Genomic DNA, 24,004 nt, shown 5'->3' with positions numbered 1-24,004 from the left:
ATTCATCCTTTGTTAGAAATAAACCTACAGTGAAATCCCTCAGATCGGGTATTGCTTTATTTATTAAAAGACATTTAAATTATGTTACCCAGAGAGAAACTTTAGAGGACAAACCTAGGCGCAGTTTGTATTGGATTGTCCAGTATGTCTTTGTATGGTGGAAGAAAAGCAGAGTACCTGAAAGAAACCTGCCTAGACACCAGATCAACATACAGACTCCACCAGACAGTAACTAGAGCCCAGAACTGCATCCTAGACCTTAAGCTAAGCGGTAGATGTACTGGTCAGTCAGTTGCAGAGTCAATGATTGGACTTTCACAGAATCAATGAAGGCACGTAAATTGATTCCACTGTACCACAAAAACAATGTCTTCCCACTACTTCTTTTATTTTTCATTAAGCCTTTCACAGAACGCTGCTGAAGTCCAAACTACTACACAAAATATTTTATAAAATGAAATGTGCTAACCAACTGTAGTCTCCGGCAAATATCCCTTTTCAAGTGATTTTCCAAGCTTTCCTGTCTTGGCACAAAACAATTCATGATGACAATTGTTTTCAGCCATATTTCTCCACCTTCTCACAGTATCTCAAGATCCAGTTTCTGTAAATTTAATTATTTCTACAACAGTGTGCACTCATTTTCTTTCAGTACCAGGTTTCACTCTTCTTGTAACTGGCTATAGGAGCTTGACAAAAATGTAGTAACAAGCCCATCCTTTAAAAATGTTCAATAAATTCTGAAGATAAATGGTAAAAATAAAGAAAGCTGCTGGCTGTATCATATTAAATCCTGCAATTATGCAAAATATAGGCAGATTATAAACAAAATGATTGTGTCTAGATCCAGGGATGTCATTGTCTCCATTTACTCAACCCTCATTATGGCAATCACTGAATTTAATGCCCCCTTTGTTGTCATGTATCAGTCTAGACATGCAACAATGGCAACGCTCCAAGAGATACCTTACTAAAAGGATACAAGGCCTAAAAAAACACGTCATACAAGGACCTACTCAAAGCTCTGTCACTATGCTCGGCATCCTACAGACTGCTAAGAGTTGACCTGTGTCTGTCATACAAGCCATCCTCCAATCCAGTACTAATGGATTTACTGCACATCGGCAAGTCAAATGACACCTGAAATACTATGTATAGGGATCTAAACCTCTTCTGCAACATTAACAGAATAGCTTGGAGGAACTGGTATATTTCACATAGGATACCACTGCTCTGAAACAGACTCTCTATCCACATAAAGCACATTAAGCAAAGTTCACTCCTGTCTATATTCATGCACAAATTGGATCTATGGATGGGAAACAGAAAATTTACCTCCGGACTGCCCCCTGTACTACTAATGGACAGAGGCGGCTTCTAAATGTTTTATCCCATGCATGGGTAAGCATGGTTCCCCTCAAATTTTCTAATGTATGATCCCAGTTATTCAAATTAGGGTCAATATATACTTGTCAACCATGGGATGGGTAAGGCCAATCTCTAACCAAATGGGATAGGTTAATTCAAGCACAAAAAGGAAAATTGGCTAAGCTCAAAATGGCCCACGAGGGCAGCTAACCAATTACTTCTAATTAAATCCTACCAATTACATATATAAATATTAATTCTTTAATGATCTGTGATAACCATAAGGTTTCCATCACATCTTGGGGATGGATAACTCCTTAATGGTTTGAGCACCAATTTCAATTCAAAACGAAAAAATGGTTTCCCTAGATCCCCTAGTACTTTTTTAACCAAGCAATTGTTCCACCCAAAATATCCTTGTCTCTGACTCACCTGGTTTAGAAAACTTTACTGAACAATAACCTATTCTGTTAGTTTATCTTGTAAAGCTGTAAAGAGTTTACTCTTCATACTAAACAATGTTTCTGTTGTAGTTTCTTTTCTAACCAGATCACTTGTCAAGAGGAATAGGCCCCCCTCTAGTCAAAATATTTTATTTCCAAATCCATCCCCAAACTTGTTAACAATTCACAAAGAGTTGCTAAGCAATCATAATATTCCTCATGTCCATTGTATCATTATAACTTGAATTCAATTCTATATGCTTCTTCCATTTCCTCTCTTTTTTCAAACTTCTGCCTCCTCCTACATTTAGGCAACAATGACTTCTTTAACATCCACCATCATTCCCTCTAAGAAGAATATGCTGAATGTAAAGCAATGTGATCATGCAATAATTTAGGTAAGTATGGGTTCATTTCATATTTCATACAGAAGTCAGGTCTTATTTTAAAAATTCCTCTTCCTGTGGGATGAACATAATTAGATTGTTAACTGCCCTATGATCAGAAAAAATGCTTCTTATATATCCCCCTTGCCTTCTAATATGTTTACTAGTAATAAAAAAAAATCAGTCATTGAATGCCACTTCCCCCTCGGAAATGTAAACCCATCTAGGACTTCTACCACTATGTGATATGTATTAATAAGATTCTTACACAACCTAATGTCCACTTTTGCTTGACTGTTTCATTTCCATTTCTTAATATCCCACACGCTGGAACTGAAATACTTCCCTGAGTAATAGACATATCTTCAACCAAAGGTATACTCATATCCCATAACTGTTCACATTACACTAGTTTTGTATGTGTGTAAACATTTTTATGTCTCCACCTTTATTTTTTCACCTCAAAATCAACAACTAACCTTTGCCTGGATCCAACACATACATTAGAAAACCTTTACTTATGTTCCCCTCAAAATGTCAGCACCTCCTGAACAAATATCCAGTCCTAAAAACCAAAAGCCTAGGCCCCTTACAATCTACTAACTTGTTCCTGTTCTTTAGAAGGTACATTCCTATGATCTTACCGCAGTAACTGCCTGCTTTTCAGTGCTTTAATCAATAGACACTGCTGTCATGACCTTCATTATGGATACTATTTATCCTGAGTATAACAAGGTTCATCTAAGGGTGCATGGTTTTTGCCTCTTATTAGTCTTCTTGCTAGAATTCTGGCCCTTTATGATGTTATAAACAGCATCTTCATTCCCTTCACATTCTGATATGGCTAACAACTAAAATCTATTTTTTTAACTGTCTTGTCCCAGCTCCCCGTGTCCCAACCATGTGTGATGACAGGAGTTGGGAGAGACATCCCTTATATTGAGAAATGTAAAGATTCTAATCCACTCACTCTCAACTGTCTCTGCACCGTATTTATTATTGCCCAGATAATTAACCCCAAGTTGATTTTCAGTGCCACATTTCACACATTTATGGAGACAGCCATCCTTAGTATGAGAAGTATGACCATACTAATTTTGCAGAATTCCACTTTAAATGTCCCAATTCTTCTCAACATCTCATCAAAATAGGAGAACATGGCTCACAGACTATGTGCTGTGGCAGGGCTAGCCACTCGATGGTGTAAACAAATATGTCTCTAGGTGATTTGGTCATATTGACTAATGCCAGCAAATGGGCATGGGTATTTGCCAATGATAAGTGGGTGGCCTACTTTGACAATGCCCATGGTGAGAGGGGATGTATGATTCCCTATTGGCCAGTGTGTGCCCACCATAAAGCCCAGCAGCTGTGGGTCAATAAGCTACTGGCTGGATGGTTACCTGGGATACCTCTGTTGAGTGAAAGCTTGATACAAAACCAATCAACCTGCCAAACATGAAATAAGAATTACTCAATGTAGTTTCACTGACAGGACACCACTTGAAAGTGGATGACATGAAGGTATGGAGGAAGCTACATATCCTATGTATCCAGCAGACAATATGAAAGGGCAGTGCAGCAAAGACACATGGCTTGGGATCCATAGTCTACTACTCCGGAAGGGGACAGGCTAAATGTGGTGTGGGAATTGTGGTGAGCTTGAGGCTTCAGAAGGCAGTGAGAGATATCATCAGAATTAGTGACAGACTCATGGCAATCAGACTCCAACCTAATGATAGGGCAGTATTCATAATCTCAACCTATGTCAAACAGCAGGGTTGTGATAGTGAGGAAGAGAGTGCATTCATACAGCAGTTGTAGCAAATACTAGAAAAAGAACAGGATATGAGGACTGTCTGGGTCCACATGGGTGGGGCAAAAGGAATAAAAAAGGAGAAGCTATTCTAGACTTCTGTCTGGCAAATGACTTGATAGTAGCCACAACATGGTTCAGAAAGACAGACAGTCACAAGATCACATACAAGAGTGGCCAATATGCAACTCAGGTAGACTTCCTCCTAGTAAGGAAAGAGTACTGTTGTAGAATCATTGATTTCAAAGTCATCCCACAACATAAACCACTGGTTGCCACAACACAGCGGGCTCTAAGATCAACACAGACCAGGCTGAAGACCTGGAAGTTGACTAGAGAGAAAGCACAACAGTTCAAGGAATTACTCAGAGCTCTAGCATCACAAGAAGAAGAGGAAATGGGTAGAGTTGAAGAAGAATGGCAGCACCTCAAAACAGCATGTGTAAGGACAATAGAACAGATATGTGGCTGAGCCAGGTATGGAAATAAGGTACATAAGGAAAGCTGGTGGTGCAATACGGAAGTCCAGGAAGTCATCAAAAGAAAGAAGGAGTGCATGAAGAAGTGGAAGAGCTCGGAAGGAATACTGGTTGGCTAACAAAGAAGCTAAGACAGGAGTTGCAATAGCAAAGAACAGGGCATCAGAGGAACTCTACCAACTTCTGGAAAGTGACTCAGTAGGTGGCACAAAGAAACTATATCAGGTTGCAAGACAAAGACAGCAATATGAAGAAGATAGTCTGATACCCTTTGTGATGGGTCCCTACTCTGGCCCAGCAATCAAGGAGACTCAGTCCTCACCACTGACTCTGGTGAGGGATGGTCACTAAGAGCAAAGAAGGATTCACACAGTATTTTCAGATGCAGCATCCAGCACCATGCACAATTTCCCTTAAGAGAACACAGGGAGCATGCTCCAGACCTGGGGCTGGACTCTCCTTCTCTCTCCAGACCCACATAAAACTCCACACTGACAATTTTGGAGCTCTGTGTCCCTGTTCCCAGTGGCTGATGAATATTTGAGTTTCACACACACATACATACATACATACACACCTGGGAAAAGCTGGCAAATATTTACTAGCATACACCTTTCTGCCCAGACTCTGAGGTAATCATGCTGCCACCAGTCAGCTACACTAAGGCTCTTACAAAGGGTACCCAGTTATACTGTGTAAAATTAATACTAATACAAATGGCAGGGTGTGACCAAAGCAGCAAGGCTTTCAGGCGTGGCAACAGTGTCACTAAAACAAGCATACGTACTCTTAAGATGTTAAAAAAGTATTCTCTTAAGGACCAACCATAATGAAAGATATTAAAATATTTAATGATAAATAATAAAACAGAAAACAGGAGAATACTGAGTACAATAAACAACAGAGTTTCAACCACAGAGATATAAAAATAATATAGTTGGATAGTTTTTCACAGATGCAGAAAACAATACTAATATATTCTCACTAAATGCCCTTGACTAACTAAAGAATTACTGTTCCCTGACTTCTTACTAAAGCAAAGCAAGCTGATGTGTGCTCATTGTCTTAACCACAACAAAAGCCAGATGATGTCTGTGTGGATTTGTGTGATATATATATCCTGTCATAAATCTTTCCTGTCAGGTTCCGAAGTGCTGCTGTGAGGGTTCCGAAGAAACAAGATACTGCGAGAGTTAAAAGAAACCGGATCCTGGTTATAGAATGACATCACCTCTGGTCACCTAATTCGGGTACAATGCACACCCAGAGCTTTGCTAGCAGCATCTGAAAGCTATAACACAATTTCAAACTTTCCACCCTTCCACCGTTCTTTAATAAACATGCACATTTGATCACTTACAACAATACAACCTAATATACATGCATATATTTTTTTCTGTCCAGCAGGACCTAGTCTTGATGCATTTTTAACACAAGTAACTTTACAAATATATATTTTAACTCAAACATCTGTATAAATCAGTGTGATAGTCAAATACCATAATGCTGGCATATCTACAAATGTACTGCCCTACTCCCCCCAGCACAGATGGCACTACCTCATAATATCACACCCTTCATAAGGGATGCCAACAACAACCTGCTCACCTGTCCATAGGGCATCAAAGGCAGGTGGAAGGAGTACTTCTGGCAGTCTTCTGAATGAAGAAAATCCCACACAAGCTGTACTGCCCTAGATACAGCCTACAATGAGAGATGAAGAAGGGCCCACCCTAGAAGAAGTATAAATAACACTAAGGAAAATTAAATCAGGGCAAGCAGCAGGCTCAGCTGAGGTCACAGCAGATATGATAACGATGGTGGGTGAGATAAGGGAGCAATGACTCCTGAGGGTACTCAGAGCAGTATGGAGAGAAAGGCATATCACAGATGATTGGAGAATAAGCATACTCATGCCAGTGTGCAAGAGCAAAAGGGGCATCTGCAACTGTGGGGAGTACAGAAGTGTCAAACTCCTGCCACACTGCATAAAGGTTCTGGCAAGAGTGACATAATTGGATACACAGAATAGTAGAAAGTAAGATGGGAGATGAGCAGTTTGGATTCAGATTAAGATACAGCACAACTGGCCTGATGTTTGCAGTGAGACAGATAGTTGAGAAGAAGCTTGAGATAAGGAAAGTGTCCAACTGGGCATTCCTTGACTAGAAAGCATGACAAGGTCCCAAGAAAGCTGATTTGAGCAGTACTGTGGCTGTTCAAAGTCGCAGAAACATTCATAGAGTTAGAGGAGGCTATGTATAAGGACCAAATGACTCAAGTACAACCGGTGTTTGGGATTACCAGTGATGGTGGATATGCACCAGGGTTCATCTCTGAGCCCACTGCTGTTCATACTGGTGATGGACTACATTAGAAAACAGGTCAGAGGGTACAGATCAATAAGGTTGCTGTATCCAGATGATGTGGCATTTCAGACAGACTCTGCCCAAATCAGCATAGAGTGTCAGGTGTAGTGTATGACAGAAGAATGCCAAAGAAGCCAAAAAGTAAGGTGCACAAAACAGTGATGCAACAAGTACTACTGTATGGTACAGAAATCTGGGCAGTAAAGGCAGAGCAGATGAAAAAGAGGTGGCGGAAATGAAGTGCCTGAGAAGGGGGGGTAGAATACACACTGTGGGTCAGACAAAGAAATGAGGACATAAGAACAGAAGCCAAAGTAGCTCCAATTGCAGAAAAGATCAAATAGAACAGATTATTGTGGCTCAGGCACATGTGCAGAAAAGCAGAAGACAATCAGTGAAGACGATTTGGGACAGACAGGAAGAATGTAACAGAAAACCAGGGCATCCAGCAAAGAGGTGGATGGATTGTATGAGATAAGATCTGTGACTCTCAGGCATGAGTGTTGAAAAAAGCAGGAGTGTGTGGCATTGAATCAAGAGAGATGGCAACAGTTAACACAAAACCCCAACCCCAACCCCATGTAGAAAATGGGAAGAAAGGTGTTGAAGATGAAGATGATGAATCTGAGATACTTATAAAATATTCATACTATTAACTTGAGACATTAACACAAAAAGACAAGTAAAGGTAAAAGAAGTCTATGACTCTATTCTCATTAAGTGTAATTTACCACCTTTTCTCTAAAGGTCACAATGGACTAAGAGGGTCAAAGCTAAAGTCTAAACCAAAATCAGGGACATCCCTAATAATCAGGTACATCTGACAGGTATGGTTGCATATTAAATCAAAGCATTTTGTTAAATTTGCCCTATCCATAGAATTATAACATTTGTATATTTTAACCAAATATTTGTAGCATAACTCCTCAGAATTACCATATTCTAGAGATTTCTCATTGACTTTCTTTTGCAGGTGCTGCACTAACAGTCAACCTTGTAATGTGGTTACTATCACATTTTCCTCCATCTCACTCCGGACTTCATCTCCCCATTTTTCTGTTTCCATATCACCATACAGGAATAGAGGAATTTCTCAGGTGCCTTGCCAAATTTCTCTTAGTTGGTATGAATTCCACCTTGGGTCTCCTCTGAAAATAAGTCATAGGCTTAGTCAGACTAACCGAATCATCAAAACTTAAGTAGTAGTAATAATAATAATAATAATAATAATAATAATAACAACAATAATAATAATCAGTGTACCTCTCCTGAACTTCAGCGATTCGTAGCACAGTAAACTATGGACACTCTGACAGGATCAATACTGCACATTATATGCTTCTTTACCACCTGCAGGCTTCCTGGCCTGATCACAATGCATGCATTCTTAGGGCACATCGATAATCTTTGTAATCTGACATTTAAGCACACTGAACTGTGAAATGAAAGTATAGCTTTTAAGCTATGACTACACATATAGTCCAAGTTAAGGTTATAGAAAGGATGAGTGTTTGGAGAAATTAGCATATTATGTCAGATTACTAAAAAGATCAAGAGTACACAACAGGTCCATTGGAAAAGGGAAGACAGACAGACAAATGTGGGAAAGACAGCTATTTACAGAATAGGTGCATTATAAGTGCAATCTGAACTCTTTTCTCTTGACAATAGTGTATGTTTGTAAACAATTTTGTATGTTATACTACTGGAGGTATTAGATACTCCATATCAATTTTCTCTCCATGCTAGAGAGTATAATTCATGTCCTTCTTTTGGCATGGAAGGAATTTGTATCATTACATTACCTTTCTAACTTTTACAATAAAAAATATCAGATCCCAGACTCTCCACTCAAAAAATCCTTAAATTTTAATTTTAAGTGCGTTAAAATAGCGGTACATTTTTCATCAAGACTAGTGTCTTAACTTCCTCAGAAACTTTAAAACAATACCACAAACCACTGTTTAAAGTATAGCCACAACAACCAATCAATAATCCATTTGGTAACTTAAAGGCATATACTATAATTTTACATACTATTGGTTTTGCATTCTCTTCGGGGCATTTTCATTAACTTACTATACCCTCTTACAGGATTAAACTCACTTGGACTAGCGTAATTTTAACATTATCTTTTACACTATTAAAAAAACATAAGATGATAGAATAATATATATATATTTTAAATATTCACTATTTAGTAGTGTACTAGATTAAAATATGTATAAACAATAAATGAATAAAATAAAAAGTATATATAATAATACAAATCAAAAATAAAAATAAAAACAAATACAAATCCCAGTATAGTTAACAGGGCACTGACCTAAATACAATAAAAATATTTATATATGTATTTAATATATTTGCTGCATAAATTTAATACAAAAATTAAAAATTAATTTAAATTAAATTGTTAAATTAATTAAAAATTAATCATTCAGTTCATTTAATCAAATTAAATTACATTCTAATAGAATACACATTTCTCCACTAACAGATGTAACCATAAGGGGATCTTCAAACGCATAAAAATATATACGTATATCTTTTTAAACATGTGGACATATACACATATAAATGTGCCACCCACAAAATTCATTTTGCCCAGCTTTAACCCCATTAAGGGATGGGTTTACTCCATCATCTCTATCTAAACAACCAACCAGTTTTCCAATAATATTGTTAGATATGGTATTCAATTATACTAGTTTTTACATGGCCAACAGACTCACTTGTATGTCTAGCTAATGCTACCTGTGGTTTTGTATGCACATTTAACATCGACTCCCATAAAATAATGAATATTATTACAAAAAATTGGGACTTCTTGACGAGTGATAAACATTTTAGGGAAATCTTTCCAGAAAGGCCTAAAATTATATATAGGCGTGGTAATAATTTAAAAGAAATTCTGGAAGCCAATGGTGGAGTAAATACTAATAAAGAAGGTATGTACAGGTGTAACATGTGTAGGTACTGTAAGTATATTGATGTAGGTTGCAATTTTAGTATTGGTAACCAGAAATACAGGTCCAATGGGAAATTTTACTGTAACAGTAAACAAGTGGTATATCTAGCTAAATGTACAAGTTGTCCGGCTTTCTATATCGGGAAAACTGATAGAATCTACGAACATATTTATTGTATTAGTAGGAACAAATTAGAGAATGCATTAGCTAGACATACAAGTGAGTCTGTTGGCCATGAATTTAAATTTAGGGTCATTGACCAATTGAAGAAAGATGAAAGGGGTGGACCAGAGTCTTTGAAGTTGGAGAGGAAGGAACTCCTATGGCAGCTCAGGGTAAATGCCTGTCAATTTCCAGGCATTAATGAAATTACTTCCATTATGTGTATACTTAGGTTGAAAAATTTAGTTAGGTAAATGTTAGTAAAGTAAAAAAACAGTAAAAACTAGTATAATTGAATGCCATATCTAACAATATTATTGGAAAACTGGTTGGTTGTTTAGATAGGGATGATGGAGTAAACCCATCCCTTAATGGGGTTAAAGCTGGGCATAATGAATTTTGTGAGTGGCACGTTTATATGTGTATATGTCCACATGTTTAAAAAGATATACGTATATATTTTTATGCGTTTGAACATCCCCTTATGGTTACATCTGTTAGTGGAGAAATGTGTATTCTATTAGAATGTAATTTAATTTGATTAAATGAACTAAATGATTAATTTTTAATTTTTGCATTAAATTTATGCAGCAAATATATTAAATACATATATAAATATTTTTACTGTATTTAGGTCAGTGCCCTGTTAACTATACTGGGATTTGTATTTGTTTTTATTTTTGATTTGTATTATTATATATACTTTTTATTTTATTCATTTATTGTTTATACATATTTTAATCTAGTACACTACTAAATAGTGAATATTTAAAATATATACATATTATTCTATCATCTTATGGTTTTTTAATAGTGTAAAAGATAATGTTAAAATTACGCTAGTCCAAGTGAGTTTAATCCTGTAAGAGGGTATATTAAGTTAATGAAAATGCCCCAAAGAGAATGCAAAACCAATAGTATGTAAAATTATAGTATATGCCTTTAAGTTACCAAATGGATTATTGATTGGTTGTTGTGGCTATACTTTACATAGTGGTTTGTGGTATTGTTTTAAAGTTTATGAGGAAGTTAAGACACTAGTCTTGACGAAAAATGTATCACTATTTTAACGCACTTAAAATTAAAATTTAAGGATTTTTTGAGTGGAGAGTCTGGGATCTGATATTTTTTTTGTTGTTGAAGATGTTGGAACATTTTCTTGGTTTACCTTTCTAACTTTTGCCATCAGCAATGATCAGTAGTGTCATGTAAATATAACTTTACTAGTGGTTATAGACACAACAGGTTAGCAAATTCCTGTGTAATGAAACACTAAAGGCAGATGTAATAAATAAGCTACCAGTTGCTATCAGACTGGAATGGTCGGTAAGCTTTTGTCAGCCACAGTGGATGCCTGGGTAATTAGCATTGCAGATCTCAAAAAGGCAGGATCAGGGAACTGATAGCCATCTCACCTTCCTTAGGAGGTGGTTTGAGTAATTACTGTTGCTATTTTGTCCTCTGGTGTAAAATTATGATAAATAAAAGTAAACTGACTGTCCAAAGGAAGAACAACATAGGTTGTGGCCTGCAACATCTACATGAAAACCCGTGTCTGCTTACAATATGTGGAGGCACTGCACATTACTGTCAAGTACTGCAGGAATTATAGGTAACTGCCCCCCATGGTAAGGATTAAGTACAAAGGCAGCCATATCCTGATACCCAGTGCCTCCATAGAGGACATCTCCAGGGGAATTTGGTGTTAATGTTTTTTAAGTGGGGGTGTTATTATGAAAGGTGGAGGAAATGGGGTTGTTGAAGGTTATTACAAAAGGCAGAAAGGGGGTACCTAAAAAAGGAAAATAACAGAAAAAGTAAATACAATGTAAACTCTTATTTGTAGAATAAAAAAAAAACTATTGGCAAAACAATGTATTTTATTTCTGATAGCATGTAATAAAGTGTTCAGCAGAAAAGCATTTAAGGACTGTTTTTAGAATAAACAGTAACCAAAAACAGTGTAGCAGTGCTGTGCTGAATTTGTAATATAAAAACCTTATTACTCTCATGCAGTCCTCTTGTTCCCTCACTCCCACACAGCCAGTAGAATTAAATGCCACGTGTGTGTGTGTGTGTGTGTGTGTATGTAGAGGCTGACAGCATGTGTAGAAATATGTGTGTGAGAGCGGAAACGTGTGTGCATGTTTGTGCAAGGGGGTTGACAGCATGTGTGGAAATGTGGGTGTGAGTGGAAATGCGTGCATGTTTGTATGTCTTTCTGTCTATGTGTGTATATAAGTATGTGTGTGCAGGTGTCTATGCATAGGAGGAGTTGTGGCTGTGTGGAAATCTGTCTGAGTGCGTGTGTTTGTGCTTTGGCCATGTATTGCATATGTGTGTATGCAGGGGTGCTGGCTCTGTGTGTGTTTTTGCATATACATTGCATATGTGTGTATCTTTTTGTGAAAACACTATGTGCACATCAGCAATGTAGCAAAGGACTTCTTGGACTCCTAGTTTGTTGCAAACAAGAAGATGGCTGTTTGTTTTTTCTTTTTTTGTTTGAAAGTAGTGTTGCTTTCTACACCTATGATCTAATCTACCTTTCAACTCACTAGATAATGTTGGGGTTGATAAAGATCACTGCCACCAGTAACATATGGAAACACGTACACTTTTTATATATGAACTACTTGTAGCATTACAAAGATTAAAAAAATAGCACACAATAAAAGCTTAATAAGATAACCAAGAATTACATAGTAATCAGATTTCTTACATGCCAGAAATTAAATGCCCTTGTTTTGTGGCATTCTGCTTTGCTGTGCATTTGGGTGCAGATACTGGCATTTTTGCTGCACATTAGGTCATGTGTTATTACTTTTCAGATGGGAACAAAAGCCGCTACAAATACAGCTGTAGTACTTGTTGTAATTCATTGGGGATTAGGATGGAATCATCACATCATGAATCGGAGTTAATAAAGCCAGTAGTGTTTATAAATGGCCAAGTCTGAATCACTTTATCTCGTCAGCTGGTGCCATTATAACTACTAGTGAAAGGAATCTGTGATACTAATGGCTCTAGGATGTCATGTGATAGCATGTCGGAGAATCAGTAGTGTTATTATTCCATTTCCTAGGTGCAAATTTGCAATATTGTGGGGCTGAATTACATGACATAATATGCCAAACACCCTCTACTGCAATGAGGAGATAAAGTAACAGTAAGGTTCTTGACCCATAAATGTGATTGAGGGGGTTGTGAAACTGAGTAACTGTTGTCACTTTATTATTATAAACACGATCAGTATCACATATGTATTTTACTATCACAAAGTACACTTGAAACACCAACTTTCTGAAAGTTATAAGTGCCAAAAGGATGAAAAATAATACCTGAAATTGAAAGTGGTGAAAATTTTATTTTTAGTTGTTTTTTGCAGGGTGGGCAAGCTCTCCTGCATCCCCCAGTGTGGAGGGGCAATCCCTGACCCCCCAAACATATATATACCAACTCCACAGTCACACCAACTCCAAAAAGGAAGAAATCTCCATAAAGAAGTGAATTGTTGCTGGTGCACAATCAGAAATCCTGCCAGCAATAATTTTTTAAATAGAAACAGCATTTGGTGTTATGCCATTCATCTTTTTTTCTGAGTACTGTGTTCAGCAATTTCACCTTGAGCATGGGTAGGGCAGCCTTTGTAAATGTGTATCAGCCCGGTAAAACTTTAATCGCTATGTCTTATTAAGTGTACTAACTACATGCACATATCCAGTACTCTAACCCTTTTAAGATTGTGCCATGTGTTTAAAAAGTTCAGTTTCCCAATATTGTTATATAAATGTGTGATTTACACATATTGTTATATAAATGTGTGATTTACATATATTGCTTTCATTCTGCTTCATTTCAGAGGTCAATAGAGCAGAGCAAATATGGAAGAATAAGTGTGAAGTGCTACTATGAAACATCAGAACAGAAACTCTATGTGGAGGTGTTACACGCTGCGGATCTTATAGCACTGGATACTAATGGTAGGTAATTTTCTAACTACTATTTAACTTGTTATACACCAAGTGACTAATTCATTGGATACTAATGGTAGGTAATTTTGTAACTGTTATTTAACTTGTTATACACCGAGTGACTAATTCACTGGATACTAATGGTAGGTAATTTTGTAACTACTATTTAACTTGTTATACACTGAGTGACTAATTCACTGGATACTAATGGTAGATAATTTTGTAACTGCTATTTAACTTGTTATACACCGAGTGACTAATTCACTGGATACTAATGGTAGGTAATTTTGTAACTGTTATTTAACTTGTTATACACCGAGTGACTAATTCACTAGATACTAATGGTAGGTAATTTTGTAACTGTTATTTAACTGGTTATACACCGAGTGACTAATTCACTGGATACTAATGGTAGGTAATTTTGTAACTGTTATTTAACTTGTTATACACCGAGTGTCTAATTCACTGGATACTAATGGTAGGTAATTTAGTAACTATTAGTTAAATGGTTATACACCGAGTGACTAATTCACTGGATGCTAATGGTAGGCAATTTTGTAACTACTATTTAACTGGTTATACACTGACTGACTGTTACTTAAGTAGTTATACTTTGGGCAATATTAGTACTAGATACTAATGGTATATGATTTAACAGTTGCTAGTTATCCCGTTATACCTTGATTATTTTTCTCTGTTCTTCACAAAAATATTAACAACTCAGTGAAAACTTTGAAAAATACATTCCCTAGGTACAGTTCAGTTTGCATTTCATGCATATTGTGTTCATATCACAAAACAAACTGTGTTAATACATTAGTTACCTTTATACAAAGAAAAGTAAGCATATGTCAGCCATTGGAGTTGTAGCTTTTAAAATACCTTCTCCACATACTGCTCTAGCACTTACTCAGCACCTTTTTCATCCGAGGAGCAAATACTGCCAACACTTCTCCAAGCTTACATGGCTGAAGCATAATCTAAGTTCTCCACCAATATTTTGGGTGTTTGCAAATTGTTTTGGCTTAAATAAGTAAATGACTTGTTTTCAACTGGCATATGTGTAACTTGGAAAAGAAAACATTACCAACAGAAGGAAAAGAGATATGGCGTGCATATTAAGGAACAACATATTGAAGATTTAGTCATCAAAAACAACAAAGATAAATCGAACTTGTCAAAAGCTGGAAAAAGAAATATTTTATCTAAAAGCTAAGTACTTCCTTTTCTCCACCAGCTTGTGACCTCAAAACTGATATAATTAAATAACAGCAGTGGGGAGGTGCAAGAGATCTGCCTCCACAAAAGACAGTTGTACTGACTATGTAAACATGTAGCTTTACGTTTGCTGCTTTTGGTTATTTTTATATTATTTTAGGGCCAGTGGGCCACTGACGTCAGAACCCCAGCTTTTTCCTATTGCTGCTTTCTTTCAGGGTCACTGTCCTAGGGGGCTCCCACAATGTCCCTTTGCTAAATGAGTGCTGCTCATCCAAGGAGAGGACCTGAGAAGTTGGGCCATCATACTGTAAATGAGCTGGGGGTTTTGCTTAAACCACACCTCCCAAAGATGCACAGAATTAATGTCACCTAGATAGATGACCATGTGATGGCACTGCAAAGGTAAATGTACCCAACTATTGGGTGATGCATACCTACATAGCCATCCAGTACCACACAACAGCAACTTTTTCAGAGCTCTGGTATCAGGGACAGCCATGCTTCCTGCACCCCCCCCCCCCTCCAAAGAAGAGGGCAAGTAATGCATTGTAATTTTTCTTATTCCTGGTCAGATCCAGCAGGCAGCTGAACTAATCAAACTCAGATTCCCTGGGCCATAGATAGGGTTTTATCATTGTGTGCCAGTGGATATGACTTGTCATGAATAAATTGTTGTTTGATATTCTGTCCTATAACCAAAGGAAATAACAGTGCCATAAAAATAGAATCAAAATATACTGAATTAATAAGACAGACTGCTTGAATCATGGAGAAGTGGAAGTTCTCTGTAGTAAATGTACTTGTAACAAAAAGTTAGGTATGATGAACAAGGTAGTTACAAATTGTATTATTAGATCTTATCAAGAAATATCAGTGCTTTCCATATTACCATTGCACTAAACTACATATTGCATGTATAGTGAGTATAAAACACAAATGCTCATTTGATGGCCTAGACTACGGAGGAGAGGTTAAGTAGCATCACGGTGTCCTGTATGCCTTGTAAATTTGATCTTCAGCCAGAAGCAACAAACAGGCATTGTTAACTAGTTGCTGCAGTGTGCTGTCGTAGTTAACATTACTAAAATGTAGACCTTATACATCACACAGCAGGATACAGTGTCAGGCAACACAAAGTTGCAAGTTAACTTGCAGAAAGAATTCTCAGTGAGTGACACATATTTTCAAGACTAGAATTTGGAAAGCTAATTTCAGCAAACCACAAAGTATATTTTTTGCAAGGGGCAAGTCAGCCCTTACCCATCTTGTTGGGAGACCCCACCACCACCCAGACTTACACCAACTCCACAATTACACAGCAGATGAGAAATGTGCTAACTCCATTATTGTTGAAAGTGGCTTTCCATAAAATACTTTCTGGTACTGATACTCACTGAAAGTGCCTTTGTGCAGCAGTCTGGCTCACCATTAACCTATCCTATCAAATACCAACTAGAAACATGTTGTTGGAGGCTCTAAGTACCCAGTGCCTTCTCCCCATCCGCCCTAGATGTGTGGTGAAATTATAATTGCTATGGCCAATTCTCATATTGTTAATGGTAGATAATTTTGTAATTTCTAGTTAACTGCTTATATACTGAGGTGTTACTAATGAAAGGTCATTTAATAACTACTATTTAACTGCTTATATACTAAGTCATTATTGGACTGGATACTAATGAAAGGTCATTTAATAACTACTATTTAACTGCTTATATACTAAGTCATTATTGGACTGGATACTAATGAAAGGGCATTTAATGACTGCTATTTAATTGCATATACACTGAGACATTATTGGACTGGATACTAATGAAAGCTCATTTAGTAACTACTATTTAACTGCATATACACCAAGTCATTATTGGACAGGATAACAATGAAAGGTCATTAAATAAATATTATTTAACTGCTTATACACTGATAACTATTGGATTTGATACTAATGAAAGGGCATTTAATAACCACTATTTAACTGGTTATATACTGAGTCATTATTGGACAGGATAACAATGAAAGGTCATTAAATAAATATTATTAAACTGATTATACACTGATAATTATTGGAGTGGATACTAATGAAAGGTCATTTAAAAAGTATTATTTAATTGCTTATACACCGAGTCATTATTGCACTGGATAATAATGAAAGGTCATTAAATAATTATTATTTAACTGCTTATACATTGATAATTATTGGAGTACATACTAATGAAAGGTCATTTAAATGGATATACTTTGGGTAATACTAGCACTAGCTACTAACGGCAGCTTATGCATACCTTCAGAAATTCCAGGTACGGCAGCTTATACATACCTTCAGAAATTTCAGGTATCTGGCATTATGTTCAGATTTACAGTTTTGAGAACACAATGGCTCATCCATACCTTCAGTTCTATGCTGGACTCGGCACACCAGTGGATATTTTATCTTTATTGTTGTTGCCTAAACCAATTCAGTATTTTGGGAAATGTTTGGCAGATCAAACAAAAATCAAGTTACTTTTTATTATTAGTGCCTGACATGACACTTCTAGGCATCCGCATTTGTATTATGTTGCTATAGCTTATAATACTACAGCAAAGACTTGTAAGATGTTTGCCTGCCATATTATTTATTTGGAATACATTTACAAATATGCATAATAATTTTGTAGCAAGTATTAGTATTTTTCAGTTATTGTAAACCAAATGCAGTTTTATTTCACATATCTTAAAAGAAAATTTGGTATATTTTATTTTAAAAGTGCAATTTGCATATTTCTACCAGTTGTTTATCATGATAGTTGTACATTATTTATTTATTCTTCTAGGCTTGAGTGACCCATTTGTCATTGTTGAACTTTGCCCACATCATATCTTTCCACTGGCAAGGAGCCAAAGGACTCAGGTTAAAAACAAGACGTTACATCCAGTATATGATGAGCTGTTTTATTTGTAAGTAAACAAAGAAGTATTGGTATTATTATTATTATTATTATTATTATTACTATTATGTTTGTAAATGTTGTAAAATACAGAGATATTGTCCTAAATCAGTCAGCCCCATGTGTGTAACAGAATGCAGGTCACAGGCTCACTGAACAGATGAATGAAACTGTCCCGAGGATTCTTTACCCTTGGATGGATCAGTAACCATATAGCAATGACAACTGGATGGCCAAAGGTGGTGGTGATGATACATTTAAGGAAATATCCTATTCCAGAGAACAGATGATCAAGCAAGTCCTCTTGCAGTTAAGTGCACACATCAGAGCAAGTTAGACAGGTCACCATGTTGGAGGTTCTGTTCTGCCTGCAACACCATTCCAGTACTACCAAAACTATCTATTCAGAGACAAAAAACATCCTTAAAGGCCTTTTGATATGCATATGGCTAAGGTTAGACCAGTAGGTCAATAGAAGCACATTTTAAGCAGAGGTATGAAAAGTTAAGGATAGTTTTATTACTTATAAAATGGACTACATTAATTATGGTGTAAAATATTAATTTCTTGATTTTTTTTAGTTAATGCTTTTTTGTGTTATATTATTTTTTCACACAAAAAAAAAACAGGAAGTGTACACTTTTTGAAAAAAAAATGTATTTTATTATTTCATGTGCCTACCTGCACTTATTCACAGAAAGGTTGGAGAGTTACAAAAAAAAAAAAAAACATGTATAGCACAGCTTATTGAGAGGACTTAATTTAGCAGTGTGGCGTTACTTTTTCTGATAGTAGTAAAAGCTATATTTATAAAATATAACATGATAGACAAGCTTTGCTGTCTGCTGAACGAATGCAGTTTCCAAGCATCTGAAGGCACTGAACCACATTTTATGCAGAACTTTAAATAACTTAATGAAAAGCTAGAAGAACCCATAGCAGAGTTGTAAGGGAGATTCTACTTGACTTTTTTTAATAGCAGTTTGGCCACACTTGTTTACTCCAAGATGAAAATTACAGGAAGGGTTTTTTGGAGACTAACACCATTTAGATACTGTATATCCTTCTGTAATGTAAAGTGCTATATTAAATAAAGTACATTTATAACACAGTATCTCTAAAAACAAATATATAATAGAAAACTAATAGAAAACCAAATGGGGTCTATCAGTGCAGATGCATTATTTCACTGTATAAGAAAAATTCAGAGTTTTAGAATAAAAACTTGTAGCATTCACTTGCAAATAAATATTTTCTATAAAAGGATATATTAATAGGCTATAAAAACATTTCTATGAAAGCATGCTGTGAAAAACGTTATTGCTTTAGAACAGCCAGCCTCTGTATGAGGTCATTGTTTACACAAGATGGTCAAATTAGGAATAACTTTTATAACTTAACTTAATGTTTAAAGCCCTCAGAATCAATAGGTTTAATATTGTAGAGATTAAGGTAGGGTGACAAATTATCCAAAACTGGGATTTAGGAAGGGTGATAAAAATCCAGAATTAAAAAAAAAAGTATATGTATTTTATAACCAGCCTGATGCCATTAAAGGAAATGTATTTGTCTCTGATGTTGGCAGGACATATAAACCAATAACCTGCATGACATATGGATAGCATACAATCAAGCAACCAGAAGCCAGCTGTCCTCTATCAGGAAGGGTTAAAGTTTCTAGACTCCATGGTACCTCCTTTTGAGAGAATGTGAACTCACATAAGGGAGGGATACTGGAAGTCATCCTAAGTGGGCCACATTTGAAGTGATGTGTATCTGTCCCACATCACTGTTATTGCATGTTATGCATTTGCAGTGAGGACATATTTCAAGGGCATATAAAAAAGCCCTATCTCCATGTAGTGTGATGGTCATCCTCCATTCATGTCCTCTCCAGACCCTGCTTCTGTGTAGAAAAAAATACTTAAACTGACAATTTTTAGAAACATTAATTTAGGAGAACTTTTCTAAAGAATGGAAAACTTAGAATGCTTCCAATGTCTGATGATAACAATTTCCAGATGACAGAAGACAGTTTATGAAAAACTCTTTTTGCAGTAAAAAGTACAAATTACAGCCCATTCTGGGTAGTTGTGCCAGGCTGTAGATTACATAATGGATAGTAGTTAGATATAATATTTCTGATATGGGAAAGAGACAGGCAAAGTTTGGTGAAGGTTGTAGCAATTAAGCTGGTACCTCCTTCTATGACTAGGAAGGCATTTGCAGAGTTGAATTGTAGCAATTGTGTATTTCCAATCCAGTCAGGTTGGTGAAACATTTTTATTTATTTTTTAAGGAAGAGAATTGTGAGAGTTTTCTGGAATACATTTATTTTACAGAAGACACAAAATATTGAATGGTAAAATGCTGAAAACTCAAAATATTGAACACCAATTTAATGCAGGGGGCAACCCCTACTGTACCATCTACATCCCCTGCTAACAACATATACTGACTCCAGGGTCACACAGCAGTAGAGAATGGGAAAAATTCACATTTTCAATATTTTGAGTTTTTGAGATTTTGTGATTTGATATTTTGGGTCTTCAATCCAACGAATGTATCCCAAGTTTTCTAGGGTGACAAATATGAGTATTTAAAACTAAGAATAAGAGCATTAATGATTTGGGAGTAAGAAGATAAATATTCTGTAAGGAATAAAGACCTTTAAGATTTTGAAGCAAGAGCAGACATAGTTTGTAACCTTAATTAGAACTTTCCTGATATTCACGCTAGAGTGTTTGTGAAATGATAGCGTAAGACCAAGGACAACACTTGCATTTCAACAGAAAGAATGGATTTGCCCAGAAGATCAGAAATTCAGAGAAAGAAAAACTAGCAAATTATTAACCCATCCTAAAGTTTACAGATTTTCTTTTGAAAAAAATAAGCAATCAGGAGATTTTGCAAAAGTTAATTTGAACATTCTCTTTGAGAGTTTTTATTGCTTCTAAGAAAAATATCTCCACAGAAAATCGTGCTGCTCAACTGTGGCAGGTCAGTGAGACATTTGTTAAAAAAAGAGAGAACTGAATGCTATGTAGAATGAATCCCTTTTCCACACCTGATTGGTAGAAAGACTTAAAGAAGAGGATGTTTCCAAAGAAAACTTGATTTGATAGGTTAGAGCTAGTTTCAACATTTTTTATTGAAAAGCCAATGTCGATAAGCTTTTGGTGAAATAGACAGTAATCATCAAGATCTACAGCTGTCTTCAGCCAAGTAAAGAAAGCGCCTGTAAAATTACTTCTTTCCATCCTATTAAAGAAAATATCAACATCTTGGAATAAGGCAACAGTGGTAGTTAAATCATGCTCTGACTCTGTATTCGCTGCCCTAACAAATCGTGTGTTCCTGGGTAAATGCCAGAATTTACTTGTAAAGAAGCTCCTGAAGGATTTTGCTAAAGAAGATGAATCTAGGAATGGGTGTGTGGTGTTCAGGTTGAGATGCATTAAAAATGTTTGAAGAGGAGAGAAAAATTATAGATTTCCACTCAAGCAGATGACTCCAGTGCATAGATAGAGGTTACAGATATAGTCAAAAGATACTATAGCACCTATTACTAGATAAAGCTGTCCACCACTTTAACAATATTTTTTTAACATCCTAAATTTTTGTGCCCCACTCAAGCACAAATAATCAAATCTATCCCAGCCCACTGGCTCACTCTACCTGCCAAACAACTCATGAATCCATCAGATAAAGCATGGAACACCTGGCAAAAGGATATGACTACAAATAACTACCAGCATTACCAACACATTCATAATAAAGCCAAAGCCCATATAAAGAGAGACAAAAATGTATTTCCTCTCCCAACAGAACCACCACACCAAATCCCCCAAACTGCTCTGGATTCCATTTCTAAACTTTTAAACCCAGGCAAAACCCTCACAACCTAACCCTCCACCTGCTGAATCTGACTTCAGTGTAGCTTCTTCCTTCAACACACACTTAATCAACATTGATATTGCCCTCTCGCTTTCTCAAATTCTAACCACAGTACAAACCCATCTCAAGCTCCCACGTGCCAAACTGAAAATATTATTGGCATCAAATCAGTCCTGTACAAAAAACATCAAATAGTACTTAAAAAAAAAACTAAAAGTCACCACCACAGCACCAGATAACCTCGCTAAAGAATATTTAAAACTAGAAGGTAAAAGCTTGCTTACACTGTCTCTATCTTAATTAACAGATCGACCCAGGAAGCATACTCCCCTCCATTTGAAAAAAATCCTTCATGCTCCCAGTACACAAAGGTGGCCTATCTTCTGATTTTTGCAACATCAAACACAAAGTTATGCTATAATCTCTCTCAAAAAAATGTTAGAGAAATGTATCCACTCGACATGGCTTCTGGCCCTCTCACAGCTCTGACACACACAGCTCTTCTCTCATATCTGAACGCTGTAAATATTCTTAAGAAGAAAAATGTCCTACTCTATTCAATATTCTTTGACCTCTCTAAAGCCTTTAACACTATCTCACAACCCCTTCTCCTTCACAGACACTCCAAGCCATTCTGTGGTTCAAATCTTACCTTCATTATAGAATACAGAGTATAAAATATCCTCAGGCCTCCTTCACATTCCTCCTCATCCCAGTTGATGTCCCCAAAGATCTATCCTCTGCCCACTTCTCTTCAATATATTCATTCAGCAGTCTGCCCACTACACTAACCAACTCCACCCTGACTCAGTACGCAGAAGACATCACAATATACAGCTCCCTCTATCTGTGGACTGCAAAAATTCACTTAACATTCCTTCACATCAGTGGAAACCTGGGTTCTGGAGTCTAACCTAGTCTTAAAACCCCAAAAAACAAATCTTGTGCTCTTTGCACCTAAACCGTTTATCAGCACTGCACAACCCACTTACCCTTCACTTATCTCATGGCACATTAATTAAATTAGTTCACCACACCAAACTACTCGTAATCACTATTGCTAAGCACCTAAAATTTGACCTACACTTTCCCTAAGTTACCCATAAGACCAGCCATAACTTAGGTATGCTCTATCAATTGAAAAAACAAATTGTATGATCACTCAAGAATGGCCAGTGCTGATGACTACCTTATTCCTCCCCTGACATACAACCCACAACATTTGTTGCAATCACACCAGACTGCGAAGTTTGCCACCAGCATTCCTAACAGAACACACCATTGTGTAGCCCTCAAATGACTAAGCTGGCTCAACTTTTTAACCACTTAAAAATAGCAAAAAAAGTTCTCCACAAGCCACAAGCCTGTCCCTCTCTCAGCAGTCAACTGCACTGGTGTATCCCTTCTTGCATTTTCTGTTCATCTGCAAAATGTCAGGCAAATGTGACTCCCTCACACAAATCTCATGGGGACTCGCTACATGCTTGCTATATGGCAAAATAGTGAAACTCCTGCCAACCTCCATCCCCAACATAAATGCACCAAAAACATTTAAACAGGATGCAAAATCCTTCTTTCTTGACACATGGCAATGTCACTGTTCTGAACCACGTGACTAGCCCCTCCTTTCACCACTTCCACACAATAGCATATAGCTACCACCAACCACAGCACATCTTTTGTGCACACTCACTTCTTCTAAACTATCATCAGAATGCACCTCTAACATATCACTAACATTCCCATGATGCTTATCTACTTCTTATACCAAGCACATATTTCTCTGGCCACCACATACCACCCCCTGCATATCTTCTACAATATATTCCTGACAAACTCATCACTCACAGAACTTCACCTCTATCTCATCACAAACTAATCTTCTTCTCCAGCCCTATTCAAGACTCTTGTTTCCACTATAACAATGATATATCACCCACTTTCTCTTCATTTATTCACACTTGTATCAGCCCCACCTGGGCACCCAGTA

General features: G+C 36.6%; 1 protein-coding gene across 2 annotated transcripts in view; it reads left to right on the top strand.

The window, feature by feature from the left end:
• Positions 1-24,004, top strand: part of BAIAP3 (BAI1 associated protein 3) — a 2,552,914-nt gene that overhangs the window by 2,514,580 nt on the left and 14,330 nt on the right. For both annotated transcript variants that reach the window (XM_044089547.1, XM_044089546.1), the window contains exons 31-32: positions 13,858-13,978; positions 18,004-18,127. In XM_044089547.1, the coding sequence (XP_043945482.1) occupies positions 13,858-13,978; positions 18,004-18,127 (245 nt within the window). The remainder of the gene's footprint in view (positions 1-13,857; positions 13,979-18,003; positions 18,128-24,004) is intronic.

This window comes from Protopterus annectens, chromosome 12.part0, assembly GCF_019279795.1.
Source record: "Protopterus annectens isolate FY-2018-M chromosome 12.part0, PAN1.0, whole genome shotgun sequence".
In the NCBI taxonomy this organism is placed as follows: Eukaryota; Metazoa; Chordata; order Ceratodontiformes; family Protopteridae; genus Protopterus; species Protopterus annectens.
Note: the sequence above shows the minus strand (reverse complement) of the source record. Positions and strands in the feature narration are given on the sequence as shown.